The following is a 27,403-nucleotide window of genomic DNA, read 5'->3' on the forward strand; positions in this document are numbered from 1 at the left end:
CTTTGTGTCTTATTCTATATTTCCAACATCAGCAGAATCGCTTGGGTTTTATATCTGCATATGTTAGTGGGTTATACATTGACATTTGACACAGGGAATGTTCGTTGATATTGAGTATATTGTTTACGGGAGCTTGCTGAGTTTTCTACATAAAAAATATTGACTATTATTGAAACATGCATGTTACGTGGACCAGTACTTGAAGCGAGTTAAATGGCACTGTGCTTACCCAGAAGTCTCTGCATTTCAGAATGTGCCGTCGATGACCCAGCGATTGAATGCGCAGGTGTAAGGGTCGCCGTAACGCACAAACATCACGCATACGCTCAGTGGACAAAAGACCCTGGAGGATCGACTGCAGGTAGGAGTGGGGCTGTGGGTGGGCGATTTCATTCGCCCCGGTGTCCGCACTCTGACTGAGGAACAATTGCTGTGAGCTCCCGATACACAGTGAGATTGGTCCCGGTGATTTCCATCACTCAACCCCGTGATCCGTCTCACGACCCCGGGGAGTGATTTTTGGAGATGGGCAAAGGTGCTGGCGCCATTTCTGTGGCGCATGCGCATCGTTGGGACCGTGATGGGTTTCTTGTTCGTGGGGGTTTCTGGGTATACAGGCAGCCATGCATAATACTTCCGGCGCCTCCTTTCAAGTTTGTAAGGTGTGTTTGGGAGCACATGCAGAGGAAATGGGTGTAGATAGATCTTTCAGTATTTCGAGCTCCAGCTCCAGGTATCTAAATCCGAGGAATAGGAACGGCACAAAAATATAGTTTCGAGTTAGACGCTTCGTTCGAGATTATCTTACAGTCAACCAGTTAGGAACAAGTTCCTTCCATGGGCTTTAGTTCTTGAGAAAATTACCTTTGTTCTCCCTCCTCTTGTCCTGGACCTTTGTACCCATGAGAATATGTTTTATACCGTTCTTTCTGGGTACATAATGATGTCAAACAGCTTAGTCCTGAGTAACAAGTGACCTACAGTGTATAGATTTCACATCACTAAACTGCCACAGTCCAGTGAGAAAGGCTGCTCCCTCCCCTTCATATCCATTGGCATTGCTAGCGATGAGTTCACGACCTGGGGGTGGAGTCAAAGTAATTAGAAAGTCTCCGAGATCATCCATATAATATCCTGTGCTCTTTGTGGTGCTATGGGATATAACTTGAAATAATTCTAATGGAGAGAGACAAACTGAGCCGAGTCACAGAGTGAAGACAGGCAGAAATGGCCCATTCTGTTACAGTCAGAGAATTTGCTGGTCAGTGCAGATTCCTGATCCGTGCCCAGTTAGAAGATGAGTTGTTCCTCTAACTTGTGTTGAACCTCACTGTAACACTGATGTGGGAGCTCAGCATAGACACTGAAATGATCTCATCTGAAATGCTGTCCTCCTTCCATTGATGTATTTTGTGAATCTTTTTACAGGTTAGAAACGGCAAAAATTTTATGTACAGGAATCTCAAACACAACACATCGGTTTTGCTCCCTCTGTCCAGATATTTAAGGAGTGACCAGATATTTCCTTTATAACATTCGTTGTTGATCCTTGAAGATATACCTCATCCCAGCTGGAAACATACTTTGTGTCTGAAATGATATTTTTTGTTGTAACTCAGTGAAATCCACTGGAACCGGGTGCAGAGAACACACCAGCATTTGTTCATTAGAGAGAAGCTCTTCAACTGCATTGATTGTGCGAGGGATTCACTACGTCTGATCTCTGGAGTATTGATATCAGTCTGGGAAGAGATTCACTCACTCAGCTGACGCGCATACACACCAGTGAGTTCGCAGTGGGAAGAGGCCATTCATCTGCTCAGGCTGTGGAACGAGATTCACTCACTCATTCAGATTGCATACACACCAGTGAGTTCACACTGGGGAGAAACCATTCACCTGCTCAGACTGTGTGTGGGGATTCACTCAAGTCATCTGACCTACTGACACACCAGTCAGTTCACACTGGGGAGATGCCGTTCACCTGTTCAGTCTGTGGGAAGGGATTTCCTCAGTCATTTCAACTGAAGGTAAATCAACGAGTTCACACCGGAGAGAAGCTGTTCACCTGTTCTGTGTGTGGGAAAGGATTCACTCAATCGTCCAATCTACGGAGACGCCAATCAATTCACACTGAGAAGCGTCCGTTCACCTGCACAATCTGTGGAATGCGATTCATTCAGTCATCTGACCTACTGGCACACCAGTCAGTTCACACTGGGGAGAAGCCATTCATCTGTTCAGACTGTGGGAAAGGATTTCCATGATCATTTCAGTTGAAGGTACATCAGCAAGTGCACACAAGGGAGAGGCCATTCACCTGCCCAGACTGTGGGAAAGGATTCACTCAGTCATCTGAACTGAAAGTACATCAACGAGTTCACACTGGGGAGAGGCCATTCACCTGCTCAGATTGTGGGAAGGGATTCACCCACTCATCTAACTTACAGACACATCAGCGAGTTCACACTGGTGAGAGACCATTTACCTGCTCAGTCTGTGGGAAGGGATTCACTCAGTCATCTCAGCTACTGGCACACCAGTCAGTTCACTCTGCAGAGAGGCCATTCACCTGCTCAGAATGTGGGAAGGGATTCACTCACTCATCTAACCTACAGGCACACCAGCGAGTTCACACTGGGGAGAAACCATTCACCTGCTCACATTGTGGGAAGGGATTCACTCAGTCATCTCAACTGAAGGTATATCAGCGAGTTCACACGAGAGAGAGACCGTTCACTTGCTCAGAATGTGGGAAAGGATTCACTCAGTCATCCAACCGACAGACCCATCAACTAGTTCACACTGGGGAGAAACCGTTCACCTGCTCAGATTGTGGGAAGGGATTCACTGAGTCATCTCAACTGAAGGTACATCAGCGAGTTCACACTGGGGAGAAACCATTCACCTGCTCAGACTGTGGAAAGGGATTTACTCAGTCATCAAATCTACTGGCACACCAGTCAGTTCACTCTGGGGAGATGCCGTTCACCTGCTCAGACTGTGGGAAGGGATTTCCACGGTCTTTTCAACTAAAGGAACATCAGCGAGTTCACACAGGAGAGAAGCCATTCACCTGCTCAAACTGTGGGAAGGGATTCACTCACTCATCCCACCTACAGACACACCAGCGAGTTCATACAGGAGAGAGGCCGTTCACCTGTTCTGTGTGCGGGAAGCGATTCACTCAGTCATCCAACCTGCGAAGACACCAGTCAGTTCACACTGGGGAGATGGAGTTCACCTGTTCAGACTGTGGGAAGGGATTTCCAATGTCATCTCAACTGAAGGTACACCAACGAGTTCACACTGGGGAGAGGCCATTCACCTGCTCAAATTGTGGGAAGGGATTCACTCAGTTATCACATCTGCAGACACATCAGCGAGTTCACACAGGAGAGAAGCCGTTCACCTGTTCCATTTGTGGGAATGGATTCACTCAGTTATGCAACCTGCGGACACATCAGTCCGTTCACACTGGTGAGAAACTGTTCTCCTGCTCTGAATGTGGGAAGAGATTCACTCAGTCATCCAACCTTGTGATGCACTACCGAGTTCACACTGGGAAAAGGTTTAAATAAGCTGCTTGCTGGATGTTTAACCATCACAGTTGCTGAATTCAGAGGCAAGTTCAAAAGTGACTGCCGGTGTTGAACTCTGTAATTATTGCTGCTGCTCATCACACCCAGTTCTGTACCCTGGTCACTGGGCATGGGAGGAGTTTCTTCTGCTGATGTCCACCTTTAATGGGACTGGAGTTTCATATTCTGGATCTGTGACTAATAAATCAGTTCTATTTTAATCACTGTCTCAGGTGCCTAGTGAATCTACAACACACTCAGTGTACAGTAGGGAGTCAACTCAGCCCAGCTGATCCCCGTCAGAGTTTCTGTTCCACAACAATCCTTTTAAATCTATCCCTGCTGTTCACCTCTCACACTCCCTCTGTGATACATTCCAAACAGTCACCACTCTGTGGGTGAATTTCCTGCAAGACTTTTGGCAGACTGCAGTTACCTTTGACATGTTCTTTGCTTCTCAAATCTCTGGGCCGAGGAAGAATGACATTGGTAGATAACCTGCTCCTTCCCAGATCTATTTAACATTTCGCTGCTTCCAAAGGGCTGTGTCTCACATTGCTGGGTTGTTAGAATACGCAAATGTGTTCTAAAATCTGAAAGCAGAGTGGGGAACTGTTATTTGGATGTTCAGTGGAGTAGGGTGAAGAACCAGAGAGTCAGCACAGGGCAGTGTTTGGGGCTCTGGACAGTGGTTGGAGTAAGAGAACAGAACAGGGGGCGTGGCAAAAAATGACAGTGTAGCAATATTTGGAATCTGATTGACAGGGAAAAAAAGTTGCCGTTTCTGGCTGAGACCTTTCATCCGGACAGGTCATCTACAGATTTTCTTGTTAGTTCCGAGTTTCTGTGGCAGTGAGAAACTATAAGATAACTTTCAGATAAATGGATAATGCGATTTTCTACCAATTGAAGTGGAATATTGAGGTCATGACCAATGTTGGAAGCATACCTTGGTAGGTAATGGGAATAGTCGAGACTGAGGCCTAAAAGAAAAAAACTGGGTCCAACATCCAGTGAGTTGAAATGCCAGTTAGAGCTGAATGAGAAAAAGACAAACTCCTTGTGTCACTTGGTTCTTTAGCAAATCATCTCTGTTGAATGTCATCTGATTTTGGATCCTTCTGCTAAGTGAGACCATTGTTTCTTCTGTCTGCGTGTATAATGATAACGAACACCTCTGTCTTGGGTAACAAATGACCTGTAACATTCACACCACAGAAGTTCCAGACATTACCAACCTCCAACAAGAAAGTCTAATCACCTACCCTTGACATGCCACTGTTGACTTCACTACCATCAATCACCTCAGGGTCACAGTGATAAGAAAGTCTCCAGGAGGTTGGGTAGATCTCTACCCAAGTAGAGCAGTGAGACATACCCTGAACTACTAAGCAAAAGCAATGGACGGAGACAAACTGAATCAAATAGATGACCAGCAGGATTGTGCCATTATGATACAGACAGGTACAATTTGATGCTGAGTCTAGATACCTGAACCATGACCAGATAGAAGTTGAGGATTTGTTCTCTTAACTTGTTGGTCTCAATGTTACAGGGTGATGTGGGAGATCACCCTGAAATGCTGACCTTCCCCCATTGATGTTCTTAGTAAACAGTTTACAGGATAGAAAAAAAATCAAAGGAGCTGTGTATGGCAGTCTCGAACACAACAACACATTGATTCTGTTCTGAATGTTTGTCCACCAGCACTTGAATGCCATAGATCTTTGAATGTGGCATTGCAGATGCTGGATAGCATCAACATCGGTATCACACCAGTTGTACCAAGGAGAACCTGGAAATGTGTTCAGTGCAGGGGCGAGATTTGGATTAACCAACCTGGAGATAAATCTTGTAAATTATCTTTGTGCTATTGAAGGAGTGAACAGATATTTTCTTTGTAACACCAGTATATCAGTTATCAATACCTGGAAAAGATGCCTTATCTCATCCCAGCTTGACATTTGCTCTGTGTCTGAATGAAATTTTCTGTTTTAATTTCTCATTGAAACCCATTGAATCCAGGGCCCTGAGAACACACCAGCAGATCTTCACTCGAGATCAGACACACAACTGCTTGAAGTGTTGTGGGGGTGGGGGTGGGGGGTGGTCTATATGTTATCTGATCTGACAATGCATTAGAAACTTTATAGCTAGGAAAATTAATTCACCTGTTCAGTGAGGAAAGGGATTCAGCCGTTCATCCAACCTACAGACACCAGAAAGTTCACAGTGGGGAAACTGTCATTAACCTGCTCGGTGTGTGGGAAGGGATGAAATTCAGTTTGCAACTACAGTAACACCAATGAGTTCGCACTGAGGAGAGGCCAGTACAAGGGATGGGACAAACTCTGTCATCCAGCTTGAAGATACATCAGGGAGCTCATGACACAGTGAGACAGTACACTTGCTCTGGCTGTGGGAGGAAATTCATTCAGTTGTCCAACCTGAACACACATCATAAAATTCACACCAGGGGAGGTTGTTCACCTGCTCCATGTGTGAGATGGAATTCATTGAGTCACCCGAGCTATTGACACATCAGAGAGTTCACACTGGGGAGAGGCTGTTACCTGCTCTTTATGTGTGAGGGAATTTCCTAGGTTATCCCACATGCAGACACACCAGTGAGTTCACACCAGGGAGAGGCCATTCACATGCTCAGACTGTGGGAAAGTGATTCACTGAGTTATCTCACTTGTTGAGGTAATAGTGAGTTCACACTGGGAAGCAGCACACCTGCCCTGTGTGAGCAAGGAGGTTTATTCAGTCATCCCACCTGCTGACAAATCAAGTTCACACAGGGGAGACAGTTTAAATAACTCTGTTGAATTTTTAACTATTACATTTGGTGAATCCAGATGCAAGTTGAAGAGTGACTGTTGGTGTCAGATTGTGCTGTTCATCTCACCTGGAACTGAACCCTGGTCACTGGGCACGGGAGGGGTTTGTTCTGATGACATTAGCCTTTAACTGGACCGGAGTTGAGTATTGTGGATCTATCAGAAATGAATCAGTTCTATTTTAATTCTTGTGTCTCATGTCATTACTGACTCAATGTTCAGTGGAGAGGCTATTCCTACCGTCTGGTCCCTGCCAGTGATTCTGTTCCATCTCCTCCCATCACCCCATAGCAATGTTCTTTTCTCTCTCTCTCTGTTCCCTCAGCTTCCCCTGAAATCCATCCCTGCTGCTGCCCCTGTGGAGACGGGTTCCGAATGGTCACCACTCTGGATGAAGAAGTGACGTCACTGATCAACTGGTCTCTGACAACTTGCACTCATTCTTCCTTTAAACTTGATTTCCTTGTGCCCAAGGGCAACAGTCCAGCACCTGTCACCGAACTGCTCTGAAACTTTGCTCAGAATTGTCAATTTTATATGGATATTGACCAATTGAAATCTGTGCAGCTTCTATCACCTTGTTTGCAAACACAGAATGCCAACCTTTATACAATCTTACAGGTAGTAATAACCAATAAAACTACATATTGTTTACTCTTAAAAAAATTAGTTTGAGCAGAAGCAGCCAATTACACAGGACAAAGCTTCCTGAATACTTCGGGATGTATCTTACAGATTTTGGGTTGCTGAACATGAAAGCCACACAAAATTCCCCTACACACAGCAGTTTTTTGAATTTGCCTATATTTATTAAGTCAATTAAAATGCTGCCCAGAACTTAAGCTGAATTTTTTTCTATCTTGTCCTTGTGTGTACTCATTATAATGAAGTAATCGTATTTTCAGGAGTATTTGTGATAGCAAAATGTCTCTCCAATGTTGCAACAACCGCAATCCTTGCTACAGACTTCAACGTTTCTAACAATTCTGAGCCCAGACCAAGATCCCTGTTGCTGACCTCAGTGGTTCTAATTATCCCAAGCAGATTCAGAACCCGGACTCCACCGCCAGCAATGTGGGTTTCTATGACCTCGGACACCTTCAAAGTGCCGATTGCAACTTCCAACTCCGACTCCAGACTGGAGCTTGACCAACAGCACCTCCAGGCGGGGACTTCATGCGCTACAGTTGGAACCTCCAGTCTCCCCTTCCCCCACCATCACTCTGCAATTCCGTGTCTCTCAGGTCCCACTGCCAGCTCTTGGCTCCTCGGAGACTCTATCTTACTTTCACTCCACCTTCCCTGAACACCACAACCTTCCCCTCTCCTCAGACGCCATCAACCCCCTTCCCCCTCCGATCCCAGCTCTCATCTGTGCCAGATCTTTGCAATCCCCTCTGATGTTCCCCTCTCTGAGGCAGAATGTTCTGTTCTCAGTAAGGGGCTCACCTTTGTCCCCCTGCACCCACACCAGTGAGCTTTGCGCCCTCTGTGACTCTGACTTCTTCTTCCGCCATCTCCATCTCCGTGCCGACTTCTTTGGTGATAACTCTCCAACCCGCTCCAGTGACCCCTTCCTCCATCTTTAACCATCCTCCTCTTCCTGGACTCACTGCTCTGGTCTTCTGCCTGCTCTGGATCTTTTCATTGCCAATTGCCAACAGGACATTAACCATCTAGCCTTTCCTATTCCAACCTTAGTGCTTCTGAACGCCAGCTCTCACTTCCTCCCCACCAATCCTAACCTCACCATCAAACCCCCAGATAAGGTGAGTGCTGTCGTAGTCTGATGGATTGACCTCTACTTTGCTGATTTGGGAGACTACTGTCAGACACCTCCTCTTACCCCTTGGTTAGGACACCACTAAGGAGCAACAGGCCATTATCTCCCACACCATCACCAACCTTATTAACTCTGGGGATCTCCCAACCATTGCCACCATCCTCGTAGTTCCCGCACCCCAAATCTCCTGTTTCTATCTCCCACCTAAGATGCACAAACATGCCTGTCCAGGTAGACCTAGATTCTGCTTGTTCCTGACCCACCAAACTTGTATCTGCAAACCCTGGCTCAGTTTTATCCCCCCCCCCCCCCCCACTCCCACACTGCCAGTTCAGTCCCTTCCTACCTATACTCCTGACCCTTCACACACACTTGATCTTTTCAATGATTTTAAGTTCTCTGGCTGCAATCATCTTATTTTCACCATGGATGTCCAGTCCCTATACACCTCCAACCCCACCAGGAAGTTCTCAAAGCACCCCATTTCTTTCTGGACAACAGACCCACCAGTTCCCTTCCACCACCACTCTCCTCCATCTGTCGGAACTTGTCCTCACTTTCAATAATTTCTCCTTCAGCTGCTCCCATATCCTTCAAACAAAAGGTGTAGCTATGGGCACTTGTATGTGTCCCAGCTATGCCTGCCTTTTTGTCAGCGATGTGAAATGGTCTATGCTCCATGCCTACACTCCTCAACTTTCCCTATGCTACATCAATGACTGCATTTGTGCTGCTTTCTGCACCCACATGGAGCTTGTCAACTTCATCAACTTTGCCTCTAACTTCCACCCTGCCCTCAAATTTACCTGGTGCATTTCTGACACCTCCCTCGCTTTTCTTGATCTCCATGTTTCTATCAAGGTCCAGAAAGACTTCTACCTATCTTTCATCAATTACATCAAAGCTTTTGATAAGGTGAGCCATGAAGAGCTTATAAAAATCCTTCCGCACTTGGGCATTGATGGGAAATATATCAAATCATCAGAAATTTGTATTGGGAACAAAGAACAGGAATGAGAGTTGAACATGAGGCATGTGGTTTTGACCAGATTAAGAGGGGAGTCAGACAAAATGACAGATGAGGAAGTGTTGTGAAAAGCTGGAATAAGAAGAGAGCAGATATCATCAATCAGAAAGTGGCAGCTGGGATTTCTGGGGACATGTACTAATGACATGTACTGGAAAAAGTAGAGGTCAATAATGCATGGCATTCAAGAGTTACATCAAGGGATGGTCAAGCAAAATTTTGAAGAGCTAATTAGAACTTCTCAGATCAAAAACAGATGGAAGACCATGATCGTCCATATCAAAAAATATGGCACATAATGATGGGGGCTGGGTGCACAGAGGGTACACCAGAGGCAGGGAAGAGGAGATATGGATGGGTGTCCCGGGGACTTGAGGAGGGGATGGCACCCCAAAGAGAAAAGTGGAAGGGAGAAAGCAGTGTACCACAGGAGGAAGGGTGAGGGGTGTCAGAGCAACTGAGAGATGGGAGGGGGAAAGCTATTTGTGTATTTAATATCTCAATAATATTTGAGTAATCTTGTGTGTATATTGTTTGATAAGCATTCTTTGTTTGTTTAAATAATTCATGTATGAAGTACAGGAATGGCATATGTTATCACACCACCATGTGATACGTGTATGACTTGCATTTCGTAAAAATGAAGTTAGATATGCATTATGGACTCTCCATCTTTTCCTTTCCATCAGTTTTCCTTTCAACGGTCATCCTGTTCCCCCCCCCTCCTCCCCTCGCCCCCACCCCAACCCCTGTCTCTGGGTTGTCTTCTTCCAGCCACCCCCATCGTTTCTGGGACCCCCACCCACACGTTAGGATCACAACATTCCACCCACTGTCTGCCCCTCCTGTGTTGGCCCGTTTCCTCTCTCCCCTGTCTCTGGGTCACTCCTTCCACCACCCGTCGCATTTCTGGGATTCATCCTTCCGCACTCACACGTTACCAGTTCTCCTATTCTCCATTCCCCATCTGTGGGTCATCTCCTCCCCCTGGTCTCAGAATCTCCTCCATCCACCTACCCCGTTTCTGAGTCTCCCTCCTCCCCCAGTATCTGGGTCCCTTTTGCACCTCTCTCTCTCACCCCATCACTGTGTCACAGTCTCTGGGATGCAACCTTTCTCCCCTCCTCTAGCCCTACTCTGTTTCTGGAAGCCCCATATCCTCCCTCACCCATCTGGTCTCTAGGACAACTTCTTCCTCGTCTCTGGAACACTTCCCTGCGCCCTATCCCATTCCCCACATCCCCACACTCATCTCCGCGACACCCTTGACATCCATCCTCTGTTCGGGGTTCCTTCATCTCCTTCCCTAATGATAATGGAATACCCCCTTCCTCCTCTTCTCACCCTCAATCCCAACTCTAGAATTTCCCTTCCTCCTCTTCTCACCCTCAATCCCAACTCTAGAATTCCCTTTCCCCCACTTCCCACACCCATCTCTGTGAGGCCTCACTCCCACCTCCTTGTCCAATACACCAACCTATCTATTTAACACACCTTTCACCCTCTGACTTCATGATGCCCCTTACCCTTCCTGAATATGAGATATCCCATTCATCACCACACACTACTCCTGCATCTCTGCGATGTGTGTACCCAATTAACCATCTCTGGGATTCTCCAAAATCCATAAGATACTCCTCAAAGTATTCAGGAAGCAAAATCTTTGCTGTCCAGTGTAATTAGTGACTTTTGATCAGACTAAATTTTTTTAAGTAAATAGCATGTACTTTTGTTGATTATTATGACCTGTAAGAATTTATCATGATTAGTATTCTGTGTTTGCAAATAAGGGATTAGAAGCTGTACAGATTCCAATTGGCCAATATCCATATAAATTTGACAATTCTGAGCAGAAGTTTCAGAACAGTTTGGTGATGGAGGAGGGGGTGTTCCAAGGGGAGGACATTCCCCTTGGAATGCATGGGTTGCCTGTAGGTGCTCCAGTTCCCTCCCTCCCCTACCCCCCCCTCCGCCCCCACAGTCCAAAGATGTACCGGTTAGTAGGTTAATTGATCATGGTAAATTGTCCCATGATTAAGCTAGAACTGAATCAGTGGGTTCCTGGCAGTGCAGCTTAAAGGGCTGGAAGGGCTTACTCCAAGCTGTATCTCTAAAAATGAGTAAAGTATTTACCCTTGAGGATTATAAAGAAGCCAGGAAAAAAAACTCGAGAAGGGAATTAGGAAGGCCAGAAGGGGCCATGAATAATCCTTGGCAAGTAGGATTAAAGAGAATCCCAAGGCATTCTATACATACATCAGGAACAACATGACAGCTAGGGAGGGAGTAGGACCGTTCAAGGATAAAGGGATACATTTGCTTGGCTGTGAAGGATTTGGTTGAAACCCTTAATGAGCACTTTATATCAGTATTTACCAAGCAGAAGGACATAGAGGATAGAGAGATCAATGCCAAGTGTATTTACATACCAGGGCACTTTATGGTAAAGCAGAAGGCACTGTGAGTCTCTTAAAGAGCATTAAGATGAGTAAGTCCCCATGGCCTGATGGAATATACCCCAGGTTTTTGAGAGAGGCAAGAGGAGAGATTACTAAGGCCTTGATCAATGTCTTTGTGTCCTCTCTAGCCACAGGTGAGGTCCTGAAGGACTGGCAAGTGGGTAATATTATTCCATCATTCAAAAAGGGAACCAGGTATAATCCTGGAAACTAGAGACCAGTGAGTCTGGTCTCAGTGGTAGGGAAGATACTGGAGAGAATTCTTCAGAATAGGATTCATGAGCGTTTGGAAAATCATGGCTTTGTGGGGGGCAAGTAGTGTCTTACTAACTTGATTGAGAGTTTTGATGAGGTGATGAAGGTGTTTGATGAAGGTACAGTAGATCTGTTGTCTACATGGATTTCAGAAAGGCATTTGACAAAGTTCCTCATCCAGAAGTTTAATTTGCATAGGTTTCATGGTAAATAGGCAATTTGGATTCATAACTGGCTTGTCCGTAGAAGACGGATGGTAGAGATTGAAGGGATTTACGCCAGCTGGAGATCTCTCATTACTGGTGATCCACAGCGATCCGGACTGGGATCTACTGTCTGTGATGTGTATAAATAACCTTGATGAAAATGTAAATGGGTGGGTTTGTAAGTTTGTAGATGATGCAAAGATTAGTGGTGTTGTGGACAGTGTAGAAAACTGGCAAAGAATACAGTGGGATATAGGTCAGTTGCAGATGTGGGCAGAAAAATGGCAGATGGATTTTTATCTGGTCAAATGTGAAGTGTAACACCTTGATAGGTCAAATGTAAATAGAAAGTACACTGTTGAAGGCAATACCCTCAATAGTGTTGATGAGCAGATGGATCTTGTGCTCCAAGTTCCTCCATGAATGTGGCTACACAGGTCAATAAGGTGGTTAAGAAGGCAATTGGCAGGCTTACCTTTATTAGTCGAGGCACTGAGTTCAAAGGTCAGGAAGTTATATTGCAACTTTATAAAACTCTGGTTAGACATCATCGAGAGTACTAGATTCAGTTTTGGTCACACCATTATAGGAAGGATGTGGAGACTCTGGAGAAAAACCTGCATCTCCTCCAAGGCCATGAGCATCACAAACTCATCATGAATGATATTTGTGAGTGCATCACAGGTGAGGCTTCCTGCCTGGCCCATTACAAGAGACAGTCAACCAGCAGCTCCCCGGAGATCCAGACTGCCATGTGGCTATCGCTGCTTGGGAAGCTGTCCAGTCTCGTCATGTCAGAAGGAACAATGTTGGTGACCGAGTACACCAACTCAAAGTGTATTTCCACAGGATCCTGACAAAACAAACTGAAAACCCAATGGCTCTATTAAACGTCACACACAGTTTCCATGGAAGAGTTATCTTAATATTTTGACTATACTTTTCTATATCTGCCTCAATATTTCTCTTTCAGGGGATAATATTCATCAGGATCATGTTGATGACAATTAGCTGTCCCCCTGCCTGGTGACATTCCTGTGATCCTGCACACTGAACTGACACGGAGCTTCCCCTTGTCCTGCCCTGTTAGTTTGTCTTCATCTTCAAACACTTGTCCCACTGAACTCTCCATTGACAGAGGAAGACATTGAACAGAATTTTTGTATTCTGTTCTTCATGTTCTAGTGAAGGCCTCTTGTTTACTCCATTATACTGTTTTCTAGGTGCCCTGAATCTACATCAGAATAACTTAACTGTCGTATCGCTGTTTCTGTGTTTCCACCACAGACTGTGAAGTGACCCTTCCATGATGTGATGTGTTTTCACAAACAGGGACACATTCCCAGAGGCAGCTATGGTAGAATTAATTCACATTCTCTGTGGACAGTAACCAGGATTAAGTGACTGACCATGCAGGGAGTCCACATTCACAGAGAGGTTTCTAATTGCTTTCTTTTGGTCTGTTGTTTAATTTTATTTTTTCTTTGGTGCCAAACTGAGGAGGCTGAGTCAGCACTCAAGAGTATCAAAGCAGCAGGGCCTGGATCTGAGAGCCAGGAATGAGCCCATGTTTCGTCGATTTAAACTCCAGGCCGGATAGTAAAGGTCAGGGTGTCACAGCCAGAGGTGAGGGAAGTTTTTAGCTTTCTGCTCGGTGCGGTTTACTCAAATCTGTGCTGAACTGAGGCTGCGACCTGTAACTAACAGGCTCCTGGGCCAGCTATGACCAGCTTCATGGCTGTGAACTCACTTCCATGAACTTTAGTTCTCTGTATTATTTGTTTATATTTTTATTGTTTTCATGAGTTGTTCATCTTTTGCACGTTGGGTGTTTGACAGTCTTCTCTAATGAGTTCTGTCGGGTTTCTTTGTTTTGTGACTGCTTCTAAGGAGATGGATCTCAAGATTATATGTAGTATACATAATTTGATAATAAATATACTTTGAAGCTTGTTCAAATTTCAAGTCCATTTGGGGAGTGACAATTATTTTTCGCGCTTCTTTTGCTGCCATCTTATCATTGGAGAATTGGACAGCTCGCTAATTGGGTGATTCCACATCACCAATCAGAGAAAGCATTTCACTACCAATCGTAAGTGTCCTTCCGCAATCCTCCAGAAGCTATAAAATTGGTGAATGCGGAAACATTTCCTCATTCTCTGCGAAGGAGTTTGCTGAAATGAGTGGACGAGGGAAAACCGGAAAGGCCAAGAGCAAGCCCAAGTCTCGCTCGTCCCGGGCCGGACTGCAGTTCCCGGTGGGCCGTGTTCACAGGCTCCTGAGAAAGGGTAACTATGCTGAGCGGGTGGGTGCCGGAGCCCCGGTCTATATGGCTGCTGTGCTCGAGTATCTGACGGCTGAAATCCTCGAGTTGGCCGGTAACGCGGCCCGGGACAACAAGAAGACCCGCATCATCCCCAGACACCTGCAGCTGGCCGTCCGCAACGACGAGGAGCTCAACAAGCTGCTGGGAGGGGTGACCATCGCTCAGGGCGGGGTGCTGCCCAATATCCAGGCTGTGTTGTTGCCCAAGAAAACGGGCGGGTCCACCAACCCCAAGGCCAAGTAAAGAGATAAAGCGACAATTAAAAAACCCAAAGGCTCTTTTCAGAGCCACTCAGATTGTCTGTGGAAGGGCTGAGCACCGACTGGGGTGAGGTCGGGGGATTTCCGTTCGAAGTGTGTCGTAGACAAGCAGCTTAAACTCTTGGTCTAGATCGCTTCTCTCCCCCACCCCCCCCAAAAAAATCTGCATTTTTTTGTGCATAGAGCGCTACCCGGATTCCCTCCCATTCCCGGATCGCTTCATTTTATAGAAGATGATTTTCTCCCCCCGCTGTTGTCTCTACTTCCTGGGTGAACGCAGAGCGGCGCTTGATTGGCGGTAAGTCGCCCATACCCATTGGTGAGTGAAAAAGCCTCATTCACCCATGAACAGGCGGCAACAGGCAATGTGCCAAAACCAACCGCCATGCAACCAAAATCGTAAAATGTCTAAAGTCCGAGAGGAAAATACTTTTATACTGTTCTATGAAATTAGTTACAGATGCTTGTGAATAGGAGCCGTCACATGACCCTGATCCATATAATATAAACGGTGCGAATTAAGTTTAGTGTTCAAAGTACATTTATTATCAAGATCTGTATACCATATACAACCTTGAATTTCGTCTTCTTGCCGGCACCCACAAAGTAAAAAAAAAACGCAATGGAATCCATGGAAAAACTACACAACAAAAACTGACAAACGGCCAATGTGCAAAAGAGGACAAATCGTGGAAATATTTTGTTGAAAAACAGAAATAATTATGACCCGCGGAGTTCCCGAAAGTTAGTTTACCGATATGAGATACTCCGATTAAATTACCAACCCGTAAAAATGCTTATTCATAGAACATGACAGGTTTTTTTTATTATTTAAAACATTATAGACAGTTCGGAAACTGCGGTCGGGGTGATGTGAAAGGATCGTGAACCTATTCTGAATCTCAATTTGATTCAGAATGGGATTTGAACGGTTACAATACACTTGACTGCAGGTAATCGACCGCTTTCCAGTCAATTAAACGCATCAGCAACGGCAAAAACCTGTCACACAACTATAAAACCAAGCTGATGCAGTAAAGGTTAAAGTCTCTGTGTCTGTACAAAGGGGAGGGAGAGCGAGTCTGGAGCCCACGATCCACGCCATTGCTTCTCTCCGATTGAGTCATCAAGCAAGGTTGAAGCCGCCGAGGGTAAGAGCAGAGAACAGGCAGGTGTTCGGCGCCGTTTGCCTGTGTTTGACCGGACTTCCTCTCCCTTTCGCTGGCTGCTGCTGGAGAGAAGTCCAGGAGTGCTGGTATCCATGTTGCCAGGATTGATCAGCCAGGCTGTGGACTTATTTTGGGGGTTTTGAGGTTCATGTTACATATGTTCCTGGGTTCTGGTTACTCTTTTTTTTTCTGTTTTGATTGGTACCTTCGGCGGACAGGGGCAAAGAATGGACAGATCGTCAGAGTCTGTTTCCCATGGTATCAAGTACCGAGATGGGAGTATAGAAGCGGACTTTGGGACCTGCTTTTAAAGGGTTGATGAAGAACCGCCCAATTCCCTCTGGTTGTAAGAGAGATGTCTATAACAGGGTCGTTGCGCTGCGTTTGGCTCCTTTTCCTTCAGTTTGGAGCTGGCTAGCAGTGGGGTGAGGGAGGTGGTTAGGGTTAGAATATTTTGAATATTCTGTTTAGAAAATCACGGAAGCCTTTATTCCTTCTATCAGAGTGCATGACTATACACTTCCCTCCACTATTTTCCATCTGCCACTTTTTTGACATTCTCCCAATCTGCCTGAGTCCTTCTGCAGCCACCCCGCCTCCTCAACACTTCCTGTAACTCCGCGTAGTTCGGTATCATCCACAAACCTGACCACAAAGCCATCACTTCCATCAAATCATTGACGTACAACTTGGAAAGAAGCAGTCCGAACACTGACACCCTGTGGAACATCACTCGTCTGGGGCAGCCAACCAGAAAAGGCCCCATTTATTCCTTCTCTAACCCAATTTTGTAAAACGCCAGAGTTACAGAAGCTCCAGGACCTCATCCCTGGGAGAGGATGGATCTACCAAGAAGATGCATTACGCCTGAGGAATATTGAAAGATGGCCCAGGATAGAGGACCCTGGCGAGCTTGTGTCAGTGGCCTAATCTCTGGTAGAGCTTAACTAACAACCTCCCACCGCCGTCTTGTGCCACCTTCATCCTGTTCCTCATCCCTGTTAAAATATCCACACACATCCTATCTATGACCCTCATTATTTTATACCTGTCTATAATTTTCCCTCTCATTCTCTGACATTCCAAGGAAAACAGTCCAAATCTGCTCAATCTCTCTTCATAACTCAGTCATAAATGTCCCAGCAACACCCTTGTGAATCACCTCTGTATTACTCCCAGGTTAATGGCAGCTTTCCTGCAACCAAAACTCGAAATGATATTTTGTTGTGGCCTCTACAACATCTCGTGCAACTGAATACAACATGTCAATCTGTCCACTCAGATGAAGGCCAGTGTGCCAAAAGATTTCTTCACCACCATGTCCCCCTGCAACTTGGTTTGACACCATGTCAGCTGGTTTGGTGAAAGGCAACTCATGTTTGACCAACTTGCCAGAGTTCTACTAGATGTTAGAAGGGAATCTGCTTGGATTTTCAGAAGGCATTTGACAAGGTGCCACATAAAGGACTGGTGCAAAAGACCAGAACTCTCAAGACTGGGAGAAATGAGCTAAAAAGGAGTGAAGACTGGTTATCACATAGAGGCAGAATAAACAGCTCTACTTCAGGTTAGAAGGATGTAATTTGTGGAGTGTCTCTGGGATCAGTTCTGGGCCGTCAATTATTTACTATCGATATTAGTCACTTGTAGGAGACAGTGTGTGGGGGATCAGTAACAGGGGATGTGATGGGGACTTGTTGTGATGGGACATTTGGTCTCTCCAACAGGATATCAAGAGATTGGATGAGTGGGAGAATTGAGGAAAATGGAGTTTAATGTGATAAAGTGTGATAGTGTGTCCAGTGGGAGGAGGAATCAAAAGTCAGACTGTTATTTATGTGAAGATAAATTGTACAGGAGTGAAGTACAGAGGTGTCCAGGTTACACACAAACAGCAGACAAGTACAGTGAGTGGTGAATGGTACATTGACATTTATCGCTGGGTGGCTGGTGCAGAGAAACAGGGAAGTGTTGTTACAGTGTCAGACAAGTGAACAGTGATGGATTTTGGGAAGTTACGCAGGCCCAGCCTTTCACAGTGAATAACAGGATCCTGGGGAGTGTTAATGAACAGAGCCATCTTTGGATACAGGTACATAGTTCATGGAACGTGACAAGACAGCTGGACAATGTAGTGATGAAGGTGCATGGAATGCTTACTTCATCAGCAAAGGCACCGAGAGGAGTTGGGACATCACATTACAGTTCATTCTTTAGGCAACACCCAGAGTTCCCTGTGCAGTTCCGACACCACACTCACCCTTCTCCCCCATCCCCCGTTCATTTCTGAGCTACAGAGCCAGACTTAATGCCAGAGACCTGACTGCTGTGGCTTTCCTCTGATAGGTCATTCCTCACCTCCCCCCCCCCCAAAAAAAAGGTATCCAAATCTGTGTATACCTATTGCTGAAAGGAATGGCCACAGGGGAAGTCTGCACTGGCTGTCTATCCCCTTTCCCTTCCCTACCTGCCTTCTGCAACTTCGGGGTGACTACCTCACTGTAGCTCCTATCTATCACTTCATTCTCCCATGTGAGCTGAATGCCATCAAGCTTAACACGGTCTCTAAGGAGCTGCAGCTCAGTGCACTTCATGCAGATGCGGTATCAGGGAGACTTAAGGTCTCCCGGAGTTCCCAAATCTCACACAAAGAACCTACCATTAATTCTGGGCCAATTCTTAGTGCACTAACTATGTAGTAATAGACAAAGAAATAGAAGAAAGAACTTACTGCAAACTTACTTAGAACTCAACCTGTGCTTGCCCAACCTTGTTGAGCAAAGCCTCCACTCCAACTTTGGCCCTTCCACTTACACATCCCTCCTTTTTATTGGCTCAGATAAAACTCACCGAAGATTAGACTTGCTCATTGTAAATAGCTCCCACCCTGCAATGATGTCCCTCTTTCACTCGCAACTTCAAGTCCAGGAGAGCTTTTTGTTCCAGTACCTCAAAAGTCCTACTGGGTAAGGGCAGGGAGCTGGATGAAGTGTTAGTGGACAAGGACTTTGGGGCTCATCAGCACAGAACTCAGGACGTTTCATATCAGTTCTGGGATAGAGAAATGAATAGTATGGAAATTAAGGACCGTTTGATTATCATAGACAGGATCTGGCAAGTGTAGATGAGAAGATGTTACCCATAGGTAGATCTACATTTGGGAAGTGGGAGTTGTTTCAAAGCGAAATAGTGAGATTTCAGGGTCACTGTATTCCTGTGAGGGTGAAGAGTGAGGATGGCAGATTCAGAGATTCCTAATGTGAAGGGGTATTGAAGTTCCACTGAAATAATAAGAAGCATGTGGTAGGGAATGTGTGGTGGGATAGAGATACGTCTGTACCAAAGGAGGTGTAAGATGCTCTTTCTCTTGGGTAGTCTGCAGGTCCTCTTTGGGAAAGGTGTAGCACCTGCTTAAGGGTCATGTGAAGCCATGGAAGCTGGTGGTGCATATCCTAAGTCTTGGTTATGCGACCACTGATGCTAAGCAGACAATCTCTGAGGAGTATTAATAATTGCTGGGATCACCTTCTTGTAAAGACACCTACCCAGAAGAAGGCAATAGCAAACCACTTCTGTGGAAAAGTTGGCCAAGAACAATCATGGTCATAGATAGAGTAAAGAATATGAATAGCTTCATACTGGGGACAGATGGAAGAACATGATTGCCCATGTCATATGACACACAACATAATGTTAATGATGATGTGTCATAGAAAGAGCACTGAAGACTGGGGAGGCCCTTCAGGTGTATAGAGAAAGTGCAGAGAGTTTAGAAACATAGAAAACCTACAGCACAACACAGGCCCTTTGGCCCACAATGCTGTGCTAAACATATACTTACTTTAGAAATTACTTACGGTTACCCATAATAGCCCTCTATTTTTCTAAGCTTCATGTACCTATCCAGGAATCTCTTTAAAAGACCCTACTGTATCTGCCTCCACCACCGTTGCCGACAGCCCATTCCATGGACTCACCACTCTCTGTGTAAAAAAACTTAACCCTGACATCTCCTCTGTACCTCCTTCCAAGCACCTTAAAACTATGCCCTCTTGTGTTTGCCATTTCAGCCCTGGGAAAAAGCCTCTCATTATCTTATACACCTCTGTCAGGTCACCTCTCATCCTCCACCGCTCCAAGGAGAAAAAGCCAAAAGAAGAAATTTAAATTTAAAGGGCAAAGACATGTCACAAAGTCAGTGGCAGCTAAGATTAAGGGAATGCTTAATAAATGTTAATAATATAAACATATTAATGAGATGGGTTGAGTTGTTCTCCGATCTTGGCAATTTACTTTCAAACATTTCATCACCACGCGACAAGACATCGTCAGTGAGCTGTGAATTGTGTGTCATCCGAATGCCTGGTCTTTATATTCTTAGCAGTTAGCTGATTGGTCATCATTTCAGAAACTCACTTGGGTTATGGGGAGGAAATCTAGTTGCTGATTGGTTGTGTAACAAATTCCGTGCATTGTGGTCTGGAATTTTGCCTGCATTGGCTTATAAATAGGATCAAGGTCTACAGGTTTGTTTACGGAATTGTTCACAGAAAACCATGCTTCCAGGAATTCTCTTGCATGCCATGTGTTTGCTTGCACCATGACTTTTACTGATGCCCAGTCAAATTTGTGCCCCTCGCCTTCATGGGTAGAGACTAGGGAGAGTTGGTCAGCCAGCTGATGTTTGTGGATCTGTGTGGATAGTTTTCTCCAGGTTTGGCAGACGTAATATTTGCTGCAGTCCCTGCATTGGATTTTGTAGACCATATAGGACTTGTCTAATGGCTTAGTTCATTCTTTTGGTCTGCAGAGTACTCTCCTTAACATTGCCGTTGGCTTATGCACGACCGAAATTCTATGTTTGTGGAGCAGTTGGGCATCATTTCCGAGGTATTTCGACTGAATGGAAGGACAACCCTTTAGTTGCTTCTTGGTTGGAGCATTGTCAACCTAGTAGGCATATTTGTATGAAGTTCTCTTTTGTGTGAATCCTTTAAAGAGATGTTTCTCCTCTTGAACCTTCAGTTACGCCATGCTGCAGGTTGTCTCCACTCCTTGGAACAAAGTTTTGATACGGCTCATTTTGTGTGTATTTGGGTGGTTGCTGTGATAATTAACGAGTGCTGTAAGTGTATGAAGATGAAGAGAGTAACTAAGGAGTGAGTGGGGTCTGTTGCGGAGCAAAGTGACAACCTGTGTATGGGGCAAGAGGAGGTGTGCAGGGCGTGAAGTGAATAGTTCTCAGCTGTATTGTCCAAGGAGAAAGGCAATGTGTTTGGTGATTTCAGCTGGTGCAGTGAAATTCCACAGCAGATGAAGATTACAAGGGTGGAGGTATTGCATGTCTTAGCAGGGCTAGCGGTGGATAAATCCCCGCTTCTGGTGTCACACTTTGGGAAGGGTGTGATTCAGCACAATATTATGGGAATAGAGGATTTGTGTTATGAGGAGCAACTGCATAGGCTGGGCCTTTATTCTCCTGGAGCATAGGAGGATGGAGGTGAACTTAGAGGACATAAAATCACAGGGGGTCATTATCTGAATGGACTCAGCCTTTTCCAAGCACAGGAGAGTCTAATACTAGAGGGCATAGATTTAAGGTAAGTGGGGAAAGATTTAAAGGGAGGATGAGAGACAACATGCTCCACACAGAAGGACATGGATAAAGAAAGAGGTAGAGGTGGGTTGAATTACTGGGTTTAAAAAAAAGCATTAGTCAGGTTCATGGATAGGACTGGTTCAAAGGGATTAGGGCCAAATGTAGATAAATGGAACTAGCTTGGGTAGACATGGATCAGGTGAGCTGAAGGGTCTTTTACTGTGCAGAACAACACTGACTCCTGTCAGATGTGTGTACAACAAAGGAGCAGAGATTTAAGCAGAGGAGTAGGAGGTTTAGAGGGATCGGAGAAAGAATTTCCTCTTTTACCCAGAGGGAGGTTACAATGTAGTACACACTGCCTGAGGATGTGGTATAGACAGGTAGTTAAGGACCACCTGATTGATCATTTGAATCACAAGACACAGCAGGTGACAAACCAAGTGATAAGTTGGTGGAGACAGATCCCCAGTGGTCGGTATAGACATGATGGGCTGAAGTCTCTGTTACTCTGCTGCAGGAGCCTCTGACTGTGAAAGTTCAGTGGAAATCTGGAACACAGCACTTCAGGCCAGACTCACCTGAAACATTCAGAACCCAGACAGATGGATTTCTATTGGATAAGGGTTTCAGTGGTCAAATACTGACTCCAGCCCTCAAAAGAGCACCAAAATACCCCATCTCAAATCCACCAAAAACAGTCCTTTTACATGGGAAATTGGTGAAACATTGTGGTGTGAGGGGATCCTGGAGTGCCCCTATTAACTGTTTGAAGAGAGACAGAGAGAGGCATTCATCATTGATGGTTTGTTTGGAAAGGAGAGGGAGACAGAGTTATTTACCATCGATATGTTGCTTTTGGAAAAGAGAGAGAGAGAGACGAAGATTGACAGTTGGATTATCACTTTAAGGCGTTGGAAGTAACTTTGGATTTCTACTGAGTTTGGAGTTGGAGACAGCACTGAGCAGCTCGTAAGTTGCTATGGTGACCGAAGGCTGTGTTATTTAATGGACACTCGATGTTATGATTTTCAGCTGGTTATTGATGTTACTTCCAAGGACAGGTTGCCTGCTTGTGCACTTCTTCACAGACAAAGGAAGGAGGGATTCTTTGAATGACAGGTGGTGCTCAGCCTGGTGAAATAAATGAGAGGTCAGATGATACAGACCTCAGAACACATGATCTGGACACTGAATGAGCATTGTTGTGCCCACAGAAAAAGTGGGTTTTGGAGGATCGATCAGGCGGATCGATCCAAATTGCTATTCCATCGGTGAAGAAGGGGTTGACTGGTGGGGAGTTGTCTATGTGTCTACCCTCGCCTGGGTGATAGCTCCACCACAGAAGACCGGTCCCCCTGGTTAAAGTCACAGTCGGTGACTTGTGAAGGATTTCGGAGGATGACAAGAAGATCGACGGCACCAGTTCACCTGAAGACTCAACTCTCTCTCTCTCTCCCTCTCTCTCTCTCTCTCCCTCTCTCTCTCCCCCCCCCTCTCTCTCTCTCTCTCCATCGCTACTCAACTAAATACCACGAACTGAACTGAACTTTACTCAACATCGTAAAACTGTATCTTTTTACCCCTAAACTTAAGAAGCTTGGTTTTTTCATACATATATATTCCACACTTACTTTTATATATAATCATTGCTAACCTGTTTGATTTATCTGCATTTATATTACTGTATTGCGTAGTTACTAATAAATATTAGTAGTTTATAGCAATATGAGACTCCAAAGTGTTTTCCATCTCTGCTGGTTCTTTATCCCCGTCACAGGGTACATGACAGTGGGTAATGTTAAGGGAGATGGCTGACAGCTTGTTCACAGTGGGAGGGTCCAAGCTTCATCCCAGAAGACAAGGGGTTCAGTGAGACAAGCTCAGATCTGAGTGTCCAGGTAAGAAAAGCCGCTGCAATGGTGGATGCCATGGTCAGAGTTGTGCAGCATAGAAACAGACCCTTCGCCCATCACATTTCTGCCCACCATCATGCTGAGGTATAATAATCTCACTTTTCTTCATTAATTCGATATCCCTCTGGGCCTTGCTCATTGAAGTACTTATGCAGATGCCTCGAGTGTTGTTACACAGTTATCCTAAAGAGGCAACACAGGTAGACACAATTGTGATGCCGTGTGTCCTGATCATCTACATCAGACGAAGAATTGGGTACAAGAACTGCATCATGTTAGTTATACAGAATTTGGGTTGGGCCAGACCCAGGGACTATGCTCAGTTCTGGGCACCACACTGCAGGAAAGCTGCGACTAAACTTGAGAGGGTGCAGGAAAAGAATCAGAAGGATATTGCCCACAGTGGAGGGCTTGTTATCAGGAGGGACTGGATTTTCTAGGGCTGGTTTTCCTGCCATGAATGTGGCTGATTGGTGACTCAATGGAGCTAGATAAAATTATGTAAGCCGTCACCCAAAGACTGTTTCCCTTTGCATGACTGTCTAAAACTAAAGGGAATAGTTTTAAGGTGACAGGGAGGGGGTTTAAAGGGGATCGGAAGGGTAAATATTTAAAGCAGAGAATAGCCGGTACAGTATCTGAAATCAGTGGCCAGAGGAGGTGGTGGAGGTAGGAACCCTCAAAGTTTCTCTTGATCAACACTCCACAGGAACCTGAAATTTACAGTGTACATCCTGCCCTGGTTTAACTTCCCAGATTCGAGTCATTGATATATACAGGACTGAAACAGTTCCCTTCGGTACAACTCATTCACACCGGCCAGGTTCCCCATCTGCCTGCATTAGGCCCATATCCCTTTCAACGTCTCCTCTCTATGTAACTGTCCAAATATCTTTTAAATATTGTAAATATACCCAGCTCTACATCTTCCACTGGCAGCCCATTCCACAGACCTACCACCTTCTGAGTGAAAATGTTACTCCCCAGATCCCCTTTAAATTTTTCCCCTCTCACCACAGATCTATGCCCTCTAGTTTTAGATGGCCTTCCCTAGGAAACAGACTGCAGCCATTCATGTTATCAACCATACCTCTCACCGGAGTTTATACACCACTTTAAACTCAACACCTGTCTTTCTACATTCTGGGGAAAACAGACACAGGCTTTCCGGTAACTCAGTCACAGTCACATCCTTGTGCACCCTTTCCAGCTGAATCACGTCCTTTCTGTTGCTAGGCAACAATCCAACTGCAGTCTCATCAACATATTACAACAATGCATCCTAACTCCTGTACTCAGTTCCCTGATGAAGTATACGTGCCACAGAACTTCTTCACTACCCAGTCTACATTGTCATCACTTTCAATGAACCATATGCTCCTCTGTCTTTCTGTTCTACAGCAGCCTCAGGGTCCTGTCACTTACTGCTTAAGTCCCGTTCTGGTTTAACTTGCAAAAGTGCAACATTTTTAACTTCTGCGAGTTAAATTTCATCTAGCTTATCCACATCCTGCTGTAACCTTACTACCACTTTTGCGGTTATCAATGAACTTATTTATCATCATTCACATGCAAATCATTAATATACATGACAATCAACAGGGGACCAGGCACAGCTCCCTGTAGCACACCACTGGTCATGGGTCTCCGATCTGAAAAGGGGATGGATTTGTAGATACAGAAGAGGCCACATGGAGGGAAGAGAGCAGATCTGTGGGAAAGTTCCCTTGTGAACTTTTGAGTGTCACTTCCAGCCCTGGCCATCCATCCCAGACACCAACACTCGCTGGTGAGTGCTTCTCATAACACTTCCCCATCCTTTCCCAGTGATCGTTGGTAACCCCTGCTTCATAACATTTCCATACCTGGGGAAGGGTCCACTGTCTCCACCCTTCCTCGTTTTACCTTGATTAGATCCCTCACTGCTGTGACCATTTCAGTCAAATCTCTCTAAAACTGTTCCATCTTTCCCAGACACGGACACAGTGCTCCAGCTTTGGCCATACCAGTGGTGTGGCAAGTGCATCCCCTGCAAGGAGAGGTCTTGTAGACTTGTACTTTATTCCCTGGAACATAGGAGATGAAGGGATGAACTGATTGAAGTATACAAGATTATGAGGGGCATACAGAGGGTAAAGTGCATTTCCAGGGAAGGAGTATTAATAACAAGAGAGCATTAGTTTCAGATCAGAGGTGTGAGATTTATATGGCAGATCAGAGACAGCTTCTTCACACAAAAGGTGGATTGTATTTGGAATGAGCTGGCAGAAATGGCAGTTGAGGCAGGCACATGAGCAATATTTAAAAACCATCTCGATAAATAGATGGCAAGGAGACATTTTGAGGCTATGGGCTAACCACGAACAGGTGGGACAAGCTTACTGGAAACACAGAATGGACATGTTGGTGAAGGCCCTGTTTCCATGCTCTTTGACTCAATGTAAGTCATAGAAAGCCATCTGAAAGCATTAATACCCTACGTCCACTTATTGAGTTTACTAGTACCCACTTGAGAAAGGAAACTTGAGACTGCAGAAACTGCCGATGCTGGAATCTGGTGCACCGAACAATCTGCTGGAGGAACGGTGGTTTGAGCAACATCTGTGGGGGTTGAGGAATTGTCACCGCTTCAGCTGCAGTGGGACACCACCACCAGCCACATATTCTGATCCCCATCCCTTTCTGTCTTCCACAGAGACCACCCAACCTCCTGTTTCTGCGACTCCAGCCACAGTTTGAAAAGAGCGACCTGTTCATAATGTTCTGTACTCCATCCTCAGTTTGAGAAGAGAGACCTTTCCATAATCTGATGTGTTTTCACAAAGAACTACAAATTTCTGGAGTCAGTCATGGTACAGTTAATTCACATTCTGTATGGACAGAAGTGAACTGAGATCAAATAACTGGCTATGCAGGAAATCCATGATCGTACAGATTTGTAATTTATTTATATTTCAGACTATTGATTAACTTCATTTTTCCTTTGGCGGGCTTTTCAAATTTCAGGTGGGGAGAGAGACAGTTATTTTCTGTGCCTCTCTGGCACCGTCTGATCATTGGAGAACCGGACAGCTTGCTGATTGGGTAATTTCACATTACTATTCAGAGAAGGCACGGCACCACCAATCGTAAGTGTCCTTCCACAATCCTCCAGAAGCTATAAAGAGGAATGAGCAAGACGATTTCCTCATTCTCTGCGTAGTAGTTTACGAGACCTTTCATTCTTCCATATTAGATATTTTATCAATAATGAGAAAGTTCTCTTGAGCTCATCCTGAATTTCCTGGAGCAAAGTGGAGTGGTGAAATCAGCAAGTGAACAGGAGACAAAGAGATACTCCAACTAATCCTAGATCCCAGCATATGAAAAGCACATCACGATTATAATTTTATCCTTTAGTCCAAAAACAAATGCAGATGTGTGAACAGGATTTCACCGTCACAGTGTCCCCACTCGTTTACAATAAAGACAGGGTGTGAATTCCCCACGTGACAGGTTATTTCATTTTAATCTTCACTTTCATTTCCACTGGTAACTGATTGGTATAAAATGCTGATTCACAAAATGCAATAGCTAGTCTTTTATGTACAATGCATCACATTGCGAACAGATCACCACCTACAAACTGAGGATAGAGGTAAGACTGTCTTTTAGACTGCAAACAACAGGAATTCTGCAGATGCTGGAAATTCAAGCAACACACATCAAAGTTGCTGGTGAACGCAGCAGGCCAGGCAGCATCTCTAGGAAGAGGTACAGTCGACGTTTCAGGCCGAGACCCTTCATCAGGACTAACTGAAGGAAGAGTTAGTAAGAGATTTGAAAGTGGGAGGGGGAGGGGGAGATCCAAAATGATAGGAGAAGACAGGAGGGGGAGGGATGGAGCCAAGAGCTGGACAGGTGATTGGCAAAGGGGATATGAGAGGATCATGGGACAGGAGGTCCGGGGAAAAAGACAAGGTGGGGGGGTAACCCAGAG

At 45.2% G+C, this 27,403-nt stretch overlaps 2 protein-coding genes across 2 annotated transcripts; both read left to right on the forward strand.

Annotated features, from left to right (window-relative positions):
- Positions 1 to 345: 345 nt before the first annotated feature.
- LOC134350805 (gastrula zinc finger protein XlCGF8.2DB-like) lies at positions 346 to 2,371 on the forward strand. The gene is made up of 2 exons (XM_063056507.1): positions 346 to 361; positions 1,429 to 2,371. Exon 2 carries the CDS (start codon positions 1,974 to 1,976, stop codon positions 2,265 to 2,267), a length of 294 nt encoding a protein of 97 aa, XP_062912577.1. The 5' UTR covers positions 346 to 361; positions 1,429 to 1,973; the 3' UTR covers positions 2,268 to 2,371.
- Positions 2,372 to 14,303: 11,932 nt separating this feature from the next.
- On the forward strand, positions 14,304 to 23,182 carry LOC134350806 (histone H2A). The gene has a single exon (XM_063056508.1). The coding sequence runs from the start codon at positions 14,334 to 14,336 to the stop codon at positions 14,721 to 14,723; it is 390 nt and encodes a 129-aa protein (XP_062912578.1). The 5' UTR covers positions 14,304 to 14,333; the 3' UTR covers positions 14,724 to 23,182.
- The last annotated feature ends 4,221 nt before the right edge of the window (positions 23,183 to 27,403 follow it).

The sequence above is a fragment of the Mobula hypostoma genome, chromosome 8 (genome assembly GCF_963921235.1).
Source record: "Mobula hypostoma chromosome 8, sMobHyp1.1, whole genome shotgun sequence".
Taxonomy (NCBI): domain Eukaryota; kingdom Metazoa; phylum Chordata; class Chondrichthyes; order Myliobatiformes; family Myliobatidae; genus Mobula; species Mobula hypostoma.

Coding starts and splice junctions, on each gene's coding strand:
- LOC134350805 (XM_063056507.1), top strand. CDS start 1,974: ATGCCGTTCACCTGTTCAGTCTGTGGGAAGGGATTTCCTCAGTCATTT.
- LOC134350806 (XM_063056508.1), top strand. CDS start 14,334: ATGAGTGGACGAGGGAAAACCGGAAAGGCCAAGAGCAAGCCCAAGTCT.